General features: G+C 54.5%; 2 protein-coding genes across 7 annotated transcripts; both read left to right on the forward strand.

The window, feature by feature from the left end:
- The first annotated feature begins 1,404 nt into the window (after positions 1-1,404).
- Klk15 (kallikrein related peptidase 15) lies at positions 1,405-7,685 on the forward strand. 6 transcript variants are annotated; one of them, XM_078031531.1, is made up of 7 exons: positions 1,405-1,541; positions 2,737-2,808; positions 3,589-3,789; positions 5,675-5,825; positions 6,291-6,574; positions 6,669-6,805; positions 7,318-7,685. In XM_078031531.1, exons 2-7 carry the CDS (start codon positions 2,766-2,768, stop codon positions 7,468-7,470), a joined length of 969 nt encoding a protein of 322 aa, XP_077887657.1. In that variant the 5' UTR covers positions 1,405-1,541; positions 2,737-2,765; the 3' UTR covers positions 7,471-7,685. The 6 variants fall into 6 exon arrangements, with proteins under 6 accessions (XP_077887657.1, XP_077887658.1, XP_077887655.1 ...); XM_078031529.1 differs by lacking the exon at positions 1,405-1,541 and adding an exon at positions 2,020-2,354; XM_078031530.1 differs by lacking the exon at positions 1,405-1,541 and adding an exon at positions 2,191-2,311.
- A 1,161-nt stretch (positions 7,686-8,846) lies between these two features.
- LOC106145451 (kallikrein-1) lies at positions 8,847-12,760 on the forward strand. The gene is made up of 5 exons (XM_021721046.3): positions 8,847-9,004; positions 10,559-10,718; positions 11,515-11,801; positions 11,908-12,044; positions 12,557-12,760. The coding sequence occupies exons 1-5, from the start codon at positions 8,959-8,961 to the stop codon at positions 12,710-12,712; spliced, it is 786 nt and encodes a 261-aa protein (XP_021576721.2). The 5' UTR covers positions 8,847-8,958; the 3' UTR covers positions 12,713-12,760.
- Positions 12,761-17,252: the final 4,492 nt, after the last annotated feature.

Here is a 17,252-nt window from a genome sequence, read left to right on the forward strand (position 1 = left end):
GCTCTAGAGTTTCAGGGTGTCTGGAGATCTGTGGTTTTAGAGTATTCTAAAAGCCTGGGTTCCACAGTGTCTGGGGACCTAGACTGCCTGAATGTCTTGGGGCCTAGAATCTGAAAGTCTGATATTCTAGAGATTTGGAAGGCCTTTGGTTCTGGAGGGGCCGAGTCCCAAGCATCCAGCAGTTTCCCATAAAGGAGATGCCTTCCCAGACAGAGAAGGGATGGTGTGTAGAACAGGTCCCATTCTTTGCTGGTTGACTTGAGGTAAGTCCCTCCTGCTCTCTGAACTTACTCATTAGTGAGACTCTAGACAATTGCTCAGAGCCCTCTGGGGTTCTGAGACACCAGAAGCCAGCCCCAAATACCTGAAGCCTTGGGTCATCTTAGTGTTGATCTCTGGCCTCCAGAATACAAATTTCATGCTCCAGAACCCAGAATTAAGACCACAGAATCCACAATACAGACCTAGGTTCCCAGTCTCTAAATTCATACTTTACAGTCAAGATCCTAGCGATCTCAGGGGGCTGGGGATGTGGCTCAAGCGGTAGCGCGCTCGCCTGGCATGCGTGCGGCCCGGGTTCGATCCTCAGCACCACATACCAACAAAAGATGTTGTGTCCGCCGAGAACTAAAAAATAAATATTAAAAATTTCTCTTTCTCTCTCCTCTCTCACTCTCTCTTAAAAAAAAAAAAAAAAGATCCTAGTGATCTCAGACTTGTGGAAGCCAAGTCTGTCTCCCAGTCCAGCCTTTTAAGTGTGCAACGTAGATCTGGAACTGCAGACTTCATATTCCAAATCTGAGTCTAGAGCAGACTCTAGAACCAAGGCATCAAAATCCAAAATCTACCATTTGTATCCAGGCCCCAGGCTCCACACAGCCTGTGTAAAGTTTTCTGACCTCAAGTCCAGATTCCTAATCTGGATTCTAGATCCAAATACCTGTGGTCTAGAATCCAAGTCTGAGACCTCAAAGAGCATTCAAAACCTTGACCCCAGGATCCAGATTCCAGACCTGAGATCCCAGAACTCAGACTTGAGAATTCACACTCCAGACTTCCAGTGATGAATAACAAATTCAGGACCCCAAAGTCTAGAACTCAAGCTCCAGATCCAGAATCCAAGCTCCAACTCCAGAATCCAAGATCCAGAATCCTGCCCCAGGAACAAGAAGTGTGACTCTAGAATCCAGTTTCCACACTCCACACCCCAAATTCCAAGCTCTGTATTTTGAGGTCCTCCAAACTTTCTTGCACTTGCCTTCCTGTCCCCTGCCCCTGGAGGAAAATTCCTTCTCACAGACTCAGACAATAACTTCAGCCCATAAATGCTCATTAAGCCTAGTCCCCCACCCCACCAGCCACCCAGGCGTCCAGCCTGTAAACCGGACTCTCAGACACCTCTCACCCCACCCTACACCACCCAACCCGAGACCCAGGTGGGGCTGGGACCTTATAAATTCAGGCTTTCCGGTGCCTGCTTCCCTTCTGCGGCCATCCAAGCTGCCCTAGATGCTCCTGGAGATCTGGAGGGGGTGAGATCTGTAAGAAAGAACTTGGGAAGCGGGAGCGCAAGGGGCGACACTGACCACCCTGGGGGAATCGAGTGTCAAGGCTACTGGATAGGTCCATGTGTCCGTTACTGAGGGCCCAAGCTGAATCTGAACCAAGACAATGTCCTGAAGCTTCTAGAAAAGCCCCTATGGGAGGAGGGGAGGTAGAGTGAGCCAGAGGATGTCTCTGAAAGCACCTGTGCCAGAACCCAGGAGAACAGCCTTCCAGAGCTCTCTTCTGCATGCCAGGCCCCAGCTGACCTGAGCCCCCTCTTCAGAGCCCCCAAGATGGGGTCAGGGAAAGGCCAGACAGCATTTGTGAGTGGGTGTCTGTGCTACGTGGAGGCAGGAGTCCAGGAGACGAGCGCTAGGCACTGGGCGGCCTGGAGGAGACCGGGCCAAGCCTTGAAGGACAGGTAGGGAAGGACTGTGACTCACTCCCAAAGCTTCCTCAGATCCCCCATGGGCCAGACCCGGCAGCCACAGAGCTGGGAATCCAGAACCAAGTCAGCTGGGGCCTGCTCTCAAGGAGTTCCCAGTCTGATGGGGGAGGGAGACGCCACCGAGGGCCAGGGAGGTCAGAAAAGGCCTGCGGGGGTGAAGTGGACCATGGAGAGAAGGGCATACCTGATGGGGCACAGCCTGAGCCAAGGTGTGAAGCCATGGGACTGCAGAAGGTGGAACGGCAGCACTAGAAGGACAAGGTCACGGAGACCCAGCCAGACAGGCTGGAGGACAAGGGCGTGCTCACGTCCTCTAAAGTGGGGCTGAGGGGCTCGGACTGTATCCCGGGATCACTCAGGGGTCTGTGGGTGCTGTGAGCAGGGAGGGGCATGGACGGCCAGCTCTGGGAGTGGACGAGCCCAGGGGGACCTTGGTTTGGAGACAGGCTGGGGAAGTGCTAGACTGAAGGGGACCCGAGGGGAGGCTGGGATTGGGTCCTGAGCCAGGGCCTTGGGGATGGAGAGATCAGGAGCTGTTGGCATGGTGCGGGGGTCTGTCCTGGTGCCTAGAGGAACAGTAGACCCTCCAGAGATGGGGACCCAGCAGGAAGAGCAGGTGGGGGGGGGCTAGGGGAGGGGGGGGTTTAAGCAGCAGGGGGTTGGGGGGAGGAATGAGCTGGTGCCTGGAGGCATCCTGGGGCTGGGGTCCAGACACAGCCCGGTTCTGGTTCTCCCCTCCACAGACATCCCTGAGCCCTGGCCTTTCTCCACAATGTGGCTTCTGCTCATCTTCTCCATCCTGGTGACATCTGCAGGTGAGGGGGCCCAGGGTGGGTCCCACTGCCTGGGAGCCTAGGTCCGGGGACCCCAAAGCACCCACCTCACAGAGACCACCAATGACCCTGCCCCCACCCTCATCCCACCTGAGCCACCTGCCAAAGTTCCTGAGTCCCTGTGCCAGCCTAAAAGCCATCGGGGCTCTGGAAACTGCTGTCCGGATCCTCTCCCTGCCCATGACAGTGACCAAGGTTCTGGCATCTCACAAATCTGAGTTTGAGTCTTGGGCCTGCCCCTTCCTTGCTGGGTGACCTTGAGAAACTTGTTTCACCTCTCTGGACCTCAAGTACTTTCCGGATAAGACAGCAGGTACCTGTCTTAATAATGGTGAGGCCTCAGCAACATAATGTGACCTAGTGGCCATCCCTCTGAGCCAATAATGTGGGTAATGCATGTAATAAACATTGAACAGGGTGGAGAAGCCGAGAATTCAGACTCTGGGTTCAAATCCCACCTCTGCCACCTTCTAGTTCCCCGATGCACGATGGAGAGGCAGTCCTCCCCGCGGGTGGTGGTTGACAATGAAACATGGGGCCCTGGAGGGCCCACATGAAGTGAGCACCACATCCCTCAACTGCCAGGGGAAGGGGCTGTGGCTCAGAGGGATGGCCACTAGGTCAAGGTCACCTGGGTGGCAGTTCAGCTCCAGCCCAAGCTCTGTCACTACCCCTGGATGAATCACCTGTAACCTGATGCCCCCCTGGAGAAAGTCTCAGGTGGATCTGTTCATTAACCGCCTCCTGCCCCTCACCCCTCAGGCCTCCCTATGCTGCCAGCCTCCCTTGGGGCTTTCCCTGTGCCCCCCTCCTTGCCTCCCACCTGCCTGCTGCACCCAGCTGGGGCCTCCACCCTCCGCCAGCTCGGACTGGCCAGGTGCAGCCCGGTGCCCAGCTGTTCAGCCAGCGCCCTCACACCCTTCTCCATAGAGGACCTCACCCTTCCTCAGTTAAGCCCCTCAGGTACCACATCCGCATTCCCGGCCTCACCCTCACCTTGGTGGGCAGAGTGGGGGCATTTGGTCCAATTATGCAAATCCAGCCCCAGTGAGGGTGTCTGTGTACACGGCTGTGACCTTGGGGCTATTCACCCTGCCCACATGCACATTGCCCATTGTAGGAAGCTGTGGTCCTGTGACCTGGAAATGTCCCCATGTCCTTGTGCATGCCGCCATTGTGTGTGTGTGTGTGTGTGTTCGCGCGTGCGCGGGGCAGAAGTAGGATTTGAACCCAGAGTTTGTGTACTTAGTTTTTCAATCCTTATTGAGTGCTTATTATATAAATTACCTACATTATGCTACGGAGACTTCACTGTTATTGTCATAGGTGTATGCCCCTGTGTGTGTGTGTGTGTGTGTATTGGGGGGTTTCACATCCTGCCCATATGCATGAACCAGGTCCCTGTAGGTGAAACCTGATGAGTGACCTTGAACACCATGGATCTTGCTTGGGGGCTGATCTGGAAGTGGATAAACATAACCTATCCCAGTCGTCTGATAAGTCTTTGACCTTGAATGCCTGGCCCTATGTCTGGGTGTTGCCCTGGAGTCTGATCTGGTGGGTCCTCCTCTGAGTGTTGGTTCTCTAGTTTGTTGTCTGCAACTTTGATTCTACAAAATGGCTTGTGGTTGAATCACTGTTTTGACCTTGGCCATGGAGGTGGATGCAGATGTCTACCTTAGTACGGCCATATGTGTGCCCACAAATAAATCTATGGGTCCTTTGTTGAGAATAACTAGCATTTACTAAGCAGTTCCCAGTTATAATGTTGCAGGTATGATTCAACACACACACACACACACACACACACACACACACATCCTCCTATTTCATCTTTACAAACATCTCCATCTTACAGATAAGGAAAGAGAGGCACAGAGATCAAATAACTTGCTCTAAGTCTCACACCTTGTATATTTGAACCCAGGGTTAAGGATCCCACCTTCTTTGCCTAGACCTATTATGCACATGTGCTTATCTGTGACACTGGGTGCCAAGACCACACTGGAGACTAAATTTAGGTCTGACCTGTATCCAATGTTGATTGTGTGTGTGTGTGTGTGTGTGTGTGTACACAACCATGTGTTAACTGTTCATATTCATACACAATGTCTTTGCTGTGATTCTCGAAGCTCTAACCCATGCACCTGCAGTTAATTTTTAGCTTAAAGTGCTCTCCCTGTCTGTTCCTGTGCTTGCAAACCTGGTTGAGTGTATATGTGTGTTCAGGACCCTATGGGGCCAGTTGGTGAATGTGACTGACATATACAGAGCCAGGTCTGTGTGTCAAACCTATTGAGTGGCTACCTTCACTTGATATCATGACACTTTGGGACCCTGAATCACTAGTTCCAAGTGATCACCTGTCTGAGCCTCACCCCCAATCCCAGAGAACTCCTTGCCCTCTGATCCTTTCTCTGTCCTCCCTCTCCCGGGTTCCTTAGCAAGTGGGGCTAGACCAGAATTGCACAAAAGGCATTCATTGTAAAAGCTAGAGAGGACAATGCTTCACAATAAACATCAGGGACCATTAAGAAATTGGGACCAAGTGTGGTGGTGCGTGCCTGTAATCCCAGGGACTTGGGACTCTGAGGCAGGAGGATCACAAGTTCGAGGCCAGCTTTGGCAACTTAGTGAGACCTAAGCAACTTAGTGAAACCCTGTCTCAAAATAGAAAATACAAAGGGCTGGGGAAGTGGCTCAGTGGTTAAGCACCCCTGGGTTAAATCCCCAATACAAAAAAAAAAAAAAAAAAAGAAAGAAAAAAAGAAATTGACATGGATGGAAGAAAGGTGTGGAGGTGCTGAAGAGGCCAGGTCTCAAGGATCTTCTGCTCCTCCCCCACCAGCCCAGGATAGAGACAAGGCGCTGGAAGGGGAGGAGTGTGTGCCCCACTCCCAGCCATGGCAAGTGGCCCTCTTCGAGCGTGGGCGCTTCAACTGCGGGGCTTCCCTCATCTCCCCACGCTGGGTGCTCTCTGCTGCACACTGCCTCACCCGGTATGAAGGCGGGGCGTGGGGTCCTGCCGGGGCGGGGGGACAGGCGTGGGGGCTAGTTTTGGGGGAAGTACGCGCTGGTGCCTGGAGCTTTGGGTTGAATGGGGAAGAGGGTCCATATTCCTGGGTTCTGAAGGAGGAAGAAGCTGGAGGTCAGGGGTCTTAGGTCCCTGAAGGAGGAAAGAGGCTGGTAAGGCCCCATCTTTCTGGGGGGAAGAGTCTGGGGATCTGAGAATTTTAGATTCTGAGGAGGGAAGGTCTGAAACATGGCGGCTGAGTTCCAGGTGCGCCCATGCTTTCAGACTCCCGGATCCCCGAGGGGCAAGAGCTGGAACCTTTTGGCCTCAGGCATATAGGTTCACAATGGCACCTGGAGATTCCCAAAGGGTCAGAGGATTCCAGGTTGCATACTCTTTGATCTCTCTATCTACTCCTTACTGCACTTGCGGGTAACTACTCGCTGCACAGCTTCATGAGAGTGCGCCTGGGTGAGCACAATCTGCGCAAGCGTGATGGCCCCGAGCAACTGCGGATGGTTTCTCGCATCATCCCCCACCCACAGTACGAAGCACGCAGCCATCGCCATGACGTCATGTTGGTGCGGCTAGCCAGACCTGCGCGTCTGACCCCCCAGGTGCGCCCAGTGGCTCTGCCCACCCGTTGCCCCGACCCAGGAGAGGCCTGCAGGGTGTCTGGCTGGGGCCTGGTGTCCAACAAGGAGTCCGGGACCACAGGAAGCCCTGAGTCTCAAGGTGTGTGAAAGGGTGGACCTATCCTCCAGGGCTCTTGGTAGAGGGGACAAGAGCCAAAATGCACTGTATGCTCCAAGTCTGCTGTCCTCCCCAGTGAGCCTCCCAGACACGCTGCATTGTGCCAACATCAGCATCATCTCGGACGCCTCTTGTAACAAGGATTACCCTGGACGCCTGACAAGCGCCATGGTGTGTGCAGGAGTGGAGGGCGGAGGAACGGACTCCTGCGAGGTCAGAGCCCGAGGGGCTAGGAGGTGGGAGAAAGCCGGTGGGTACGGGCTGGAAAGTTGGGACATCTTGGATTTTGTGTGATTGGAGCCATGAAGATGCTAGAGTTAAGTCTAGATGTGTGATAGGAAGAGTGGTTATAATACTGGTTAGGTTGGAGTTGGAGCTAAAGATGGAAATAGGGTTAGCTTAGGATAGCATGATTGGTGTGAGGATAGGGAAGAGTTTGGTTTGATTTGGATGGGAAATATGTTGGGGGCAAAGTGGGCTGGGATGGATTTGGAGAGGAAACATTAGATGTGGAGACTGGGAGTGCGTTGTGTTAGATGTGAGGATGGGCATGGGTTTGCTTTGATGAGTTGAGTTTCTTCAGGTTTAGCTGAGCAAGTTGGGCTGGGGGTGCCTGGGATGGAGTGGGTTGGATTGAGATTGCGAATGGTAATTAGGATGGGGATGGGGGGCTCTGAGTCCAGGAAGTTCCCACTCAACTTGAGACACCCCCCCTCTTCCCACAGGGTGACTCCGGGGGACCCCTGATCTGTAGAGGTGCTCTTCAGGGCATTGTGTCCTGGGGTGATGTCCCTTGTGACACTACCACCAAGCCTGGTGTCTATACCAAAGTCTGCCGCTACCTGAAGTGGATCAGGGAAACCATGAAGAGAAACTGACTAATTGGCCTACCTGACTGAGCGGAAGCCTCCAGGGCTGGCCAGCGGTCCCGTCCTGCCCTACTAGGCTACTATGTCCCTGTCCTGCCCTGCACCTACTATGTCCCTGTCTAAGTCCCAGATGGTAGCCAAGGACTTGTCATGCCTGAAGCCAAAGCTGGTGTTCAAGGTCACCTGTTTAACACCAAGATCAGAGGTTGATTCACATTTCTCTATAGGAGTTTCTGTCACTTTCTTCTGGAGATGAAGGGAAATGGGAGCCAGAAGCTGGGGGTGGGGGACTCAAAGAACATCTCCAACCTGTCCCTCCAGTAGGTGAGAGGACATGGCTTCAAGCAGGGCTGTGTCCACTCAGCACATGTGAGCAGGTGCGTGCTGTTGAACAGGGTCTCAACCTCACTCACCCTGGGTCCTCCCATCTGTAAAATTCTGATCCTGATGTCACTTGCCTCCCGGGGTGGTCGTGAGGATAAATCGAGGTCCTACTGATTAGAATAGTGTCTGGCATTGAGTAAATACTCTGTATCACTGGATCCCAGAGAGGGACCCCCACACACTAGGTTACCCAGAATGACTTCTTTATCTTAAAGATTTAGTTCAAGGTTTCCTGATGGTCGTGACAAAAAAAGGCAAACACCTCCTTTCCTGAATCAGATTCCTGGGGAGCAGAGGCTGGGACCCCTGTGAGCTGTTTTGATTTTACCAAAGAGTCAAGATAACACTTTGGAAGCCTGTGGGTTTACCCTTGAGGCCTCAGGAATCTCATTCCTGGTTCTCTTCAGAGATCCCAAAATGTGATTTTCAAGATCACGGGATGTGGAAGCACATGAACCTGGTTCTTGAGATCTATTCTATTGGTGGAATGGGAGTGGAAGTTGGAATTTGTGGTGATAATGTGACCCAGGAGGGTGGGTGGTTAATCCACATCTCTGGGGCTTGGAGGACATGACCTTCAGGAGTGAAAGGGTCATTGTGATCCCAACACTGGGGACACACTGAACTTGGGAATGCTAGAGATCTTGCCCTGGGAGACCCTGGAAACTGTCCCTATAACATGTAGAAGTCCCCCTAATTTTTATTAAGAAAGGACCAAGTCTCAGGTCTAGGAGTGCAAGCCTCAGGGCAGTGTGAATGCCAAGACACATATTTAAGGGAGAGCTAGCAGCTGAGAAGCTGCCCTCGGGGCTCTGAGTAGTGCCCTGTACCCCTGAGCAAGTCCCCTGCCCCCAGCTCCAGGGCCTGCCCCTCCTAGTCTCAGCCTGGGACTGCATCCAATGTGATCCAGGGCACACAGGACAACAGGTGCAGGTTCTCCCTCCCCTTCCACAGGGGTGGGAAAGGGTAGCCCAGCCCGCCGTCAAGGGCAGGGCCTTGGCCAGCATCTGGGTGCCAGCAGGGCAGGGGCGGGGCTCTGGGGGCATTAGGGCTTTTAAAGGCTCCCCAAGGAGGTTCTTCAGCTCCTGCCTGCCTCTGGACACCTCTGTCACCATGTGGTTCCTGGTTCTGAGCCTCACCCTATCTCTGGGGGGGACTGGTGAGACAGTGGGGGGCTGTGGAGGGGACCAGGGCCCTGACTCTCATGCTTCCCTCACCCCTGTAAGTCCTTCCTCTCCTGCCCAGCACCCCAGCCTTGACCCTCCAGGCCACAGTCACCCTACCCCAGGGATCAGGCGCTTCCTTTCTCTCCCAGTTCTCCACCTCGAGGGGGAGGTCCCTGCTCCTTGCCCCTTCCCCAGATCTTTCTTCTCTTCCCAAGTCCTCAGCACACCTCTCACTCTTTGGGGTTCTCCAACTCTTCCAGGGGAGCTCTAGTCCCATACAGACCCTGGGACCCTGATTATCCCCTCTGACCCCCTCTCTCTCTGCAGTCCGATGGTCTGACTCCTGAATCCCCAGATCCCACCTCACCCAGTGATCCTCCCACCCAGCTGTCAGCAATCCATCTTGTCCTCCAGACCATGACATCAATCCCCTTTCCTCCCAAGCCTCCCAGACCCCACCAGACAACTCTGCTTCCCCAGAACCCCACGCAACACCCCAGTCTTCCCTCCCAGGATGAAAATCCAAGCCCTCCACCGCGGGCTCCTTTCCCTAAGAATTCCCATCGCTCCCCAAGCTCCAGCCTTTCCTCCCCAGGAGCAAAGCTCTGCTTCCTGGGACTCCACCCCCAGCTGCACACTACCTCCCTAGTCCGGCCATCCTGCCCTGACCTCCCCAAAGGACCACAATAACCACAATGCGTGATTCTGAAACCCTGCATCGGGCGAGTCCTCCATCTCCACTTCACAGCCGTGTGGCCTTCTCCATGCCTGTCCCGGACAGCCTCCAGATCCCCCAGCACCCTCAGCCCAGGAGAAGCAGAGCCCACCTCTCACCCCATCCCAGAACAACTGTCACCACTCCCTCCAGGGTCCCCATCCCAGTCCTGATGCAGCCTGTTCTCAGGACCACCAGAGGCCATTTTGCAACACAGGAAGGACCCTGAAACGTCACAGGAGCCTCCTCCAGCTTTTATCCTTTTATCCCTGCCCCTTCTTTTATCCTTCAACTTGGAAACCCCAAATCCTAACTCTTCAGCCCAGCTGGTCCCTTCCAGCCTGACCTGGTTCCCCAAATCACCCCCAGATTCCCCTGCCCAGATACACTGTCCTCTCAGACCTGGTTCCCTAACGCCTTCTCCTCTCCTGAACCTCAAAAGCCCAACGCAGGCCCTGCTTCCCCAGCCTAGGAGCCCCTAAACACCTCAAGTTCTTCTTCCAGCTTCTGATTCTCCTGGGACTCCTTTATGGAATCCCTCCTCTGTCCACTCTCCTCCCACCCCTCAGCCCAAGACCCCGTGGCCTGACCTCCAGACCCACGCCTGCCCCTTGTCTTGCTGCCTTCTCCTTCACTCCTGGGGCCAGCTCTGCTCTCAGAGAATGAGGACTAGCCACCCATCCACAAGCTCAGGGGTGACTCTTGAATTTGGGTCCTCTCCCCAAAGCACTTTGCTGCGTCCCCAGGTCCCCAGTCCTGACCTCTACCCCCATGTCCCTTCCAACCTTCAGCACAGTTCCCTCTAAGCCTCGTCCCCCAACCCTTCCAACAGGCGCTGCGCCCCCGGTGCAGTCTCGGATCATCGGTGGCTGGAAGTGTGAGAAGTATTCCCAGCCCTGGCAGGTGGCCGTGTACCACTACACCAGCTTCCAGTGCGGGGGTGTCCTGGTGCGCCCCCAGTGGGTGCTCACAGCCGCCCACTGCATCAGCAAGTGGGTACCAGCAGGGGCTGGGGAAGGAGTCTCGCCCTCCAGAACCGGGCAGCCAGGGCCATTCCCAGGGTGACCTCAGGCAAAGCTGGGCTAGGAGAGTGCTGGCTTTGCAAGGAGGAGCAGAGCTGGGACTGAAGACCCTGTCCCCGCTGTGCCCGTCCCTCAGTACTTGGCTCTGTGTGTGTGTGTCTCTTTCTCTCCGTGCGGGGCTGGGTTCTGGCCTCTGTCTTCCTTTCTTCTCTGTCTCTTGAGTCTCTGCCACCATCTCAGGCACTGCATGTCTCCCCCTCCATGTCTCCACCCCTCTCTCTTTCTCTGAGTCTCTGGCTCACTCCTCTCCCCCATCACTACTGGCCCCATTCCCAGGGGGACCCTGAGAAAAGGCAGGCATGCACCCCAACCTGTGTGCCTGGGAGGGGGCTTCCCGCTCTGCCCTGCTTCTCTGTGTGTGACCATCAGTCCCCTCTGGGGAGACACAGGGAAGGGCTGAACTGGAGCTGGGGGGGGGGGCAACAGTGACCTTGGGCTCTGTGCCCAGCTGCCTGCCCTGCTGGGGACCCTGGCCAGCTCTGCAGCTGAGCCGCTCCCAGGCCCCCCCCCCAGCTCACCCACTTCCTCTCTGCTCCCTGTTCTCTCTCTTTAACCCTGCACTCGACTCCCACCTTCTCAATTCGCTCTCCTTCCTCTTCCCTTTGGCTGTCCCTGTCCCTGGCTTTTCTCCTCACTTTCTCTCTTTGGGGACCCTCCCCGTGCTCCCACCCCTCCTCTCCTCACTCCCTCCATCCTTTCCCCCCAGCAATTACCAGCTGTGGTTGGGTCGCTCCAACCTGTTTGACGATGAAGACTTGGCTCAGTATGCCCAAGTCAGTGACAGCTTCCCACACCCGCAATTCAACTTGAGCCTCCTGAAGAACCACACCCGCCTCCCCAATGAGGATTACAGCCACGACCTGATGCTGCTCCGCCTGTCCGAGCCGGTGCAGATCACCGATGCTGTGAAGGTCCTGGGGCTGCCCACCCAGGAGCCAGAAGAGGGGAGCACCTGCCTTGCCTCGGGCTGGGGCAGCATAGAACCAGAGAAGCGTGCGTTTGGCCAGACGGTGCAGCCTGGAGCTGGACGCCTGTGGGAGGGAGAGGGTGAGGAGCCAGTTGGGATCCGGCCACAGCCCTTTCTCTCCTTGGCCTGCAGATGTGTACCCAGATGATCTCCAGTGTGTGGACCTTGAAATCCTGTCTAATGAAGAGTGTGACAAAGCCCATTCCCAGAAGGTGACAGACACCATGCTGTGTGCCGGGCACTTGAAAGGTGGCAAAGACACCTGCGTGGTGAGCCAGCCCCTCCCCCAGGGTGTGGGAGGGCTGGGGTCTGAGCTCTTCCGAATCTGAACTGGGGTCTGATAGCTAAGTGTGCATCACTCTTCTGCTGCCCAGCTGCAGCCCCTGCCCCAGAGCCTCAGCCTCCCCCACACCCGCCCTCATCTCGCCCTCCACGGTGTCCCCGCTGGTCCTCTGCAGGTGTGGATGTCTAGTTAGAAAGCTCCCTGGAGAGTGAGCTCCAGGACACATACCCCCAGTGTCTCCTAGCTGCGCCTACTGCTTCCTTGCCGCCAGGTCTGCAGGCACTGTCCTCCTGGACCATGCGCCCCCCCCTCCGCCCCCCGCCCTGTGCAGGAGACAGACTCTGTGTCCTCTTGGCCAGCAGTCTGTCCCTCTGTTGGAGCCCCTGCCCGCCTTCTTCCAGGAGTGGGCTCTGGAATCCCCAGGTCTGAAAGCTGGCTTGTAGCTGGAACCCAGGCCCTGCAGACCCTTCTTACTCCCTCTCCCTCTCATATTCCCAGGGTGACTCGGGAGGCCCACTGGTCTGCAATGGTGAGCTACAGGGTGTCACGTCATGGGGCCATGTCCCATGTGGAAGTCCCAAAATGCCTGGCATCTACACCAAAATATCTACGTATTTGACTTGGATAAACGACACCATAGAGAACAACTCCTGAATGTCCCACGTTGTGTCCCAGTCTCAGTAAAACTGAATATGCATCAAATGAGCGTAAAGTTCTGGCATGATTTGGCCTTCCAGATGTTGGGTGGGCACCTCCATGCTCAGGAGCCACAGAGCAGAGGTTAGAACTTCCCCACGGGTCCCAGTCTTGAGAGCAGTCATGAGCAGGCAGAGGACAGAAAAGGGCCCTGACCAAGGTAGACCAACAGGCAGGCGAAGGCTCAGACCCCAAAGGGCAAATCAGGAGCACAGCCATTAGTTCATGCCGGGCCTGACCCTAACCTGGGAGGGCAGGTGCGGCCAGGGAGAGTCAGACAGGCAGAGGCTGGAGAGCCTCAGGTTTTATTGTGGCAGGAAGCCAGGAGGGGCTGTGGGATGCGCTCTAGGGAGAGACTTGTTGCGCAGAAGGGTGAGGCTACACCAAGTGCAGGGCGTGGAGTGTCCTCCGGAGCAAGAGCGACGTCCACATATCAGGTGGAGCGGGACCTCTGGGAGGGGAGTTCTGATGTGTACTGCCAGGGCTGAGAGGACGGCCAGAGAGGGCTGGGCACCAGGGGCGGGGCTACTCAAATGGCCACACTTCTGGGGCTTGGCAGGACACGGTGGACCAATCAGAGCGGCAGAACCCCAGGACTTCCATGGCAGGGGGCCTTAAGAAGACCCAGTGGGTGGAGACAGAGCCGCAAAGGGTGGACCCTAAAACAGGGGGCAGGGCTTGCCCTTGTCTTCAGAGGGCAGGTGGCCTGCAGTCAGCCAGCGGGGCCTCCTGGGAGGTCTCATCTCTGGAAAGTGGCCACGCTGCCAGGCCGGCCTGGCCCCCAACAGCCGTTACCAGTGACCCGAGAAGCTTGGGTGTTACTCCTTGGAGGAACGTAGGCGACCGTCCTTGCTGGCGCTTAGGCGGGGCAGGTCCAGGACCTGGCACGAGCGCCTCAGCGGACACTGCTGCGAGGCCCACCGGCGACTGCTGACCGGCCGCTCCAAGGAGGACGTGTAGCGGCTCCATACGCCCACTTGGTTTAAGTAGGACAAGATTCCTGGGAGAGGGGGCTGGGTGGGCGCTGGACTCTTCACTCCATCCTAGGCCCGCCACCTCCCTCCAGGCCAGCTGCCTCTGGTTCTCCCTGGGCTCCCCCCTCTGCCCTGCCAACGCCCTGCCCTTCTTTCAGAGCCTTGCGCTCACCGGCCCACAGCATCAGGGCGCTGGCACACCAGCACAGGTAGAAGGTCACCATGTAGGATACCTGTGGCCTTGGGCGCAGTATCTGGCAGTTGACTACAAAAAGCGTCAGGCTGAGGAAAATCAGGAGCCCTGCACTGGGGTGGGGCCAGAGATGGCAGGAGACTGGACAGTGACCCCCAGGAATCACGGTGGGAGAAGAGAGAGAGACTTCCTCTCCCACCCTCTAGGACAAGCAAAGAAACGGGCATGCTTGCACACAGGACAGACTGACGCCTGGAGGGAGGGGAAGGGAGGAAAAGAGAAAGACAGTGGCAAAGAAGGGATTCCCACACACGGCTGACAGAAAGAACAGGCTGAAATACACACAAGGTTTGGGCCCAAGAGACACCCCAAGGCCAGCAGACAGTGAGCCTCGTCAAGGCAGGAGGTTGGGGGGCACCCTCTACCCTGCCACTCACCAATGCCGATGCTGAGGGAGCTGAAGACGAAGTCCAGCTTGCTCAGGCGGCGGAAGAGCGGTCGGAAGGAGAGGCTCATGGAGAGGAGGAGGATGAGGCACAGGGCCATGGCCAGCATCATGAGGCCCTTACTCATGTGAATGAGAACTAGAGAAGTGGTGACAAGTACCAGAGTCGCCCCCAGACACTCAGGCCACCTTCCAAAGCACACTGACATCCATAAGCAGCCCAATAGGCACCCTAGGTCTGATCACAGATAGCCTCAAAATCACCCCTAGAAACTCCAGAAACAGTCACCATTGGCCACCTTCAGAGAATCTCCTGAGACACCCCCAATCCTAAGATCCTCCCCCAGAAACTCCCGGAGACCTCCACCCTCAGTCACTTCCAGGATACATCTGGAGGCCTTGTAGCCCATGCAGGGTAACTGACCTGTGACCTGGCCAATGTCGGGACACTTGTGCCTCCTGCAGTTGGTCCAGAAGCCCAGGTAACCAGTGTAGGAGCCCTGCAAGTAGGCCATCTGCCCATCCACCACGCTGAACACCATCAGGGCAGAGAGAATGATGAAGACGAGAGACCAGCCCCGCAGGATGAACTTGCGGTCCTCCTCCCAGGAGAGCTGGGCTGCCGGGGCAGAAGAGAGTTCTGGGGGCTGGATCTTCTCCATCACTTTCTTGTATTCTAGTCTCCATTCCCAACCCAAACCAAGCTCACCTTTCATCCCAGTCTGAATCCCCTCCCATCCCCCCCAATCACAACCACCCCCCACCTAACCCATACCACAACCACAGCCTCATCGCCGACCGTTCCTGTCCCACCCCCATCTCTACACTACCAGCAGCCCATCCCACTCACATTATTCTCCCCTTCCTAACCCCTAGCATAGCCCCATCCCCACCTCCAGTTCCAGACACATCCCCATTCCCATCGCTAACTCTGATGCCAATCCCATAATCCCATCCTAAGCTCCAGCCTGCTTGTGTCCAACCCCATCCTCAGGTCCCTGTTCCCCAAACTCCAGCTCCGACTCTGCTCTCAACCGCATCCACTTATCTCCATCCCTCCCTCAAACCTCAGGCCAGGGCACTATGACACCAGTTTCAAGGTGTATTCCTGAGGGCAAGAACCATGGGGTCCAAAAGGGACCCAGATGCTGTACCGCTCCTGCCACAGATGCTTTTGATCCTACCAACCTTCCCTTTGCCATTCAAGTCCCACCTCCCATGAGAGGGCAGTCCTGGTGAGAAGCTGGTGGGAGGCAGGGTGGGCTTGGCACTATTAGGCTGAGATGGGAGCACTAGCAGTGCCGCTTCTATGATTCCCACTTCAGACTCACAAACTGGGGCAGAGAGCAGAGAAATAACAGCTGTAATGGAAGCAGACTGCTGTTGACCTTCACAGATCCACACCCAAAGACCTGGAATTGTCAGGGGCAAAACTGCCTGACTGGACTTTCCACTAGCTGAGGTCTCACAGCAGTGTGCCCAAGGAGAGAAAGACAGATCACCGTGTGTGTGTGTGTGTGTGTGTGTGTGTGTGTGTGTGTGTGTGAGAGAGAGAGAGAGAGAGAGAGAGAGAGAGAGATGTTAAATAATGGTTGTATGGATGGAGACACAGATATAAAGACAGAGATATATCCGCAGATTTTTTCTTCTTATCTCGTCTTGTACAAATTGTATTTTGCCTTTTCTAAATGAAATTAGTTCTTACTTTCCCTTTTATACAAAGAAAAAGTCTATACTAGAATTATGAAAATACTGCTGGCAGTATTTTCTGAAAATAAACATCAATATCCTTTTTAAAAAGTCATTTCTACTTAGTTCAGAATTTCTAATAAATTACCAAATGAATATTATTAAAAAGAACTAGAAACAAACAAACATAAAAGTCACTGCAATGTGATGTTTGGCCTAGGCAAAATAATCATACTAATAGTTTATTCTCTCAACAAACACTTATTGAACAATACCATGTGCTAAAACTTGTGCCAAATGCTAGAAATAGAACTGAAAGTCAGCCCTTAGGGAGCTCACGAGGAATCAGAAAGGCAGGCATTACACCAAAAATCACACAAGTATATCAAGACCAAATGTGATAAATGCTGACAGCTGAACTAATCTAAATGTCCAACAGCAGGGGATTGGTTGAGAACACAACAGTCCAGCAGTGGGTAGCAAAGTCTGATAGTCCTCCACTTATGCTCTGGAACAAAAGCTGAATAGAGCAGAAGCTGAACCCTAACTGAGCAAGAGCAGGCCTAGAATGAAGGCTTTATTACCAGGTTCCCTCACTTCTCAGTGGCCATATGACTGAGTGCTGACGAATGGGGTATGAATACAAGTGTTTCAAGCTCTAAAAGGGAAGGTCTTATAATTTCCCTTCTCTCTTTCCCTGGATGGAATGTGAACAGGATAAAGGGTTAAGCAGACATATGGAGGGTAAAGTAAAAAAGACAGAAGGAACCCAGGCCCCTGCACTCACAGGGGAAAGAAAGAATTCTTCAAAATATAAACCACTGTTACTTCATTTGAGACCCTGTTCCAGGTGCAAAACAAATCTCTCAACAATCCACAACAGAAGACCACATCTCACTGATTGCAAAATGCACATTTTTTGACATTTTTTAACCCTCCTGAAACTGGAATGCATCATATCATCAATAGTATCTCAAAATCACCTTTGGTTATTTTTTTATTACAACATCAAGTAATGCCACCTAGATGCTCTGTGAAACACAATGTTATATAGTCATCAAAATCTACTAACAGGCCGGGTGTGGTGGCGCATGCCTATAATCCTAGTGGCTCAGGAGGCTGAGGCAGGAGGATTGCAAGTTCAAAGCCAGCCTCAGCAACTTAGCAAGGCTGTAAGCAACTCAATGAGACACCATC

This window comes from Ictidomys tridecemlineatus, chromosome 15 (genome assembly GCF_052094955.1).
Source record: "Ictidomys tridecemlineatus isolate mIctTri1 chromosome 15, mIctTri1.hap1, whole genome shotgun sequence".
Lineage (NCBI taxonomy): Eukaryota > Metazoa > Chordata > Mammalia > Rodentia > Sciuridae > Ictidomys > Ictidomys tridecemlineatus.

Excerpts from the sequence above, each read along its gene's own strand:
- LOC106145451 (XM_021721046.3), top strand. The coding sequence starts at position 8,959 with ATGTGGTTCCTGGTTCTGAGCCTCACCCTATCTCTGGGGGGGACTG. Across the intron at positions 10,719-11,514 it reads GCCGCCCACTGCATCAGCAA|CAATTACCAGCTGTGGTTGG; the intron begins GTGGGTACCAGC and ends CTTTCCCCCCAG. Across the intron at positions 11,802-11,907 it reads CAGCATAGAACCAGAGAAGC|ATGTGTACCCAGATGATCTC; the intron begins GTGCGTTTGGCC and ends CTTGGCCTGCAG.
- Klk15 (XM_078031531.1), top strand. The coding sequence starts at position 2,766 with ATGTGGCTTCTGCTCATCTTCTCCATCCTGGTGACATCTGCAG. Across the intron at positions 2,809-3,588 it reads CATCCTGGTGACATCTGCAG|GCCTCCCTATGCTGCCAGCC; the intron begins GTGAGGGGGCCC and ends CTCACCCCTCAG. Across the intron at positions 6,575-6,668 it reads AGGAAGCCCTGAGTCTCAAG|TGAGCCTCCCAGACACGCTG; the intron begins GTGTGTGAAAGG and ends TGTCCTCCCCAG.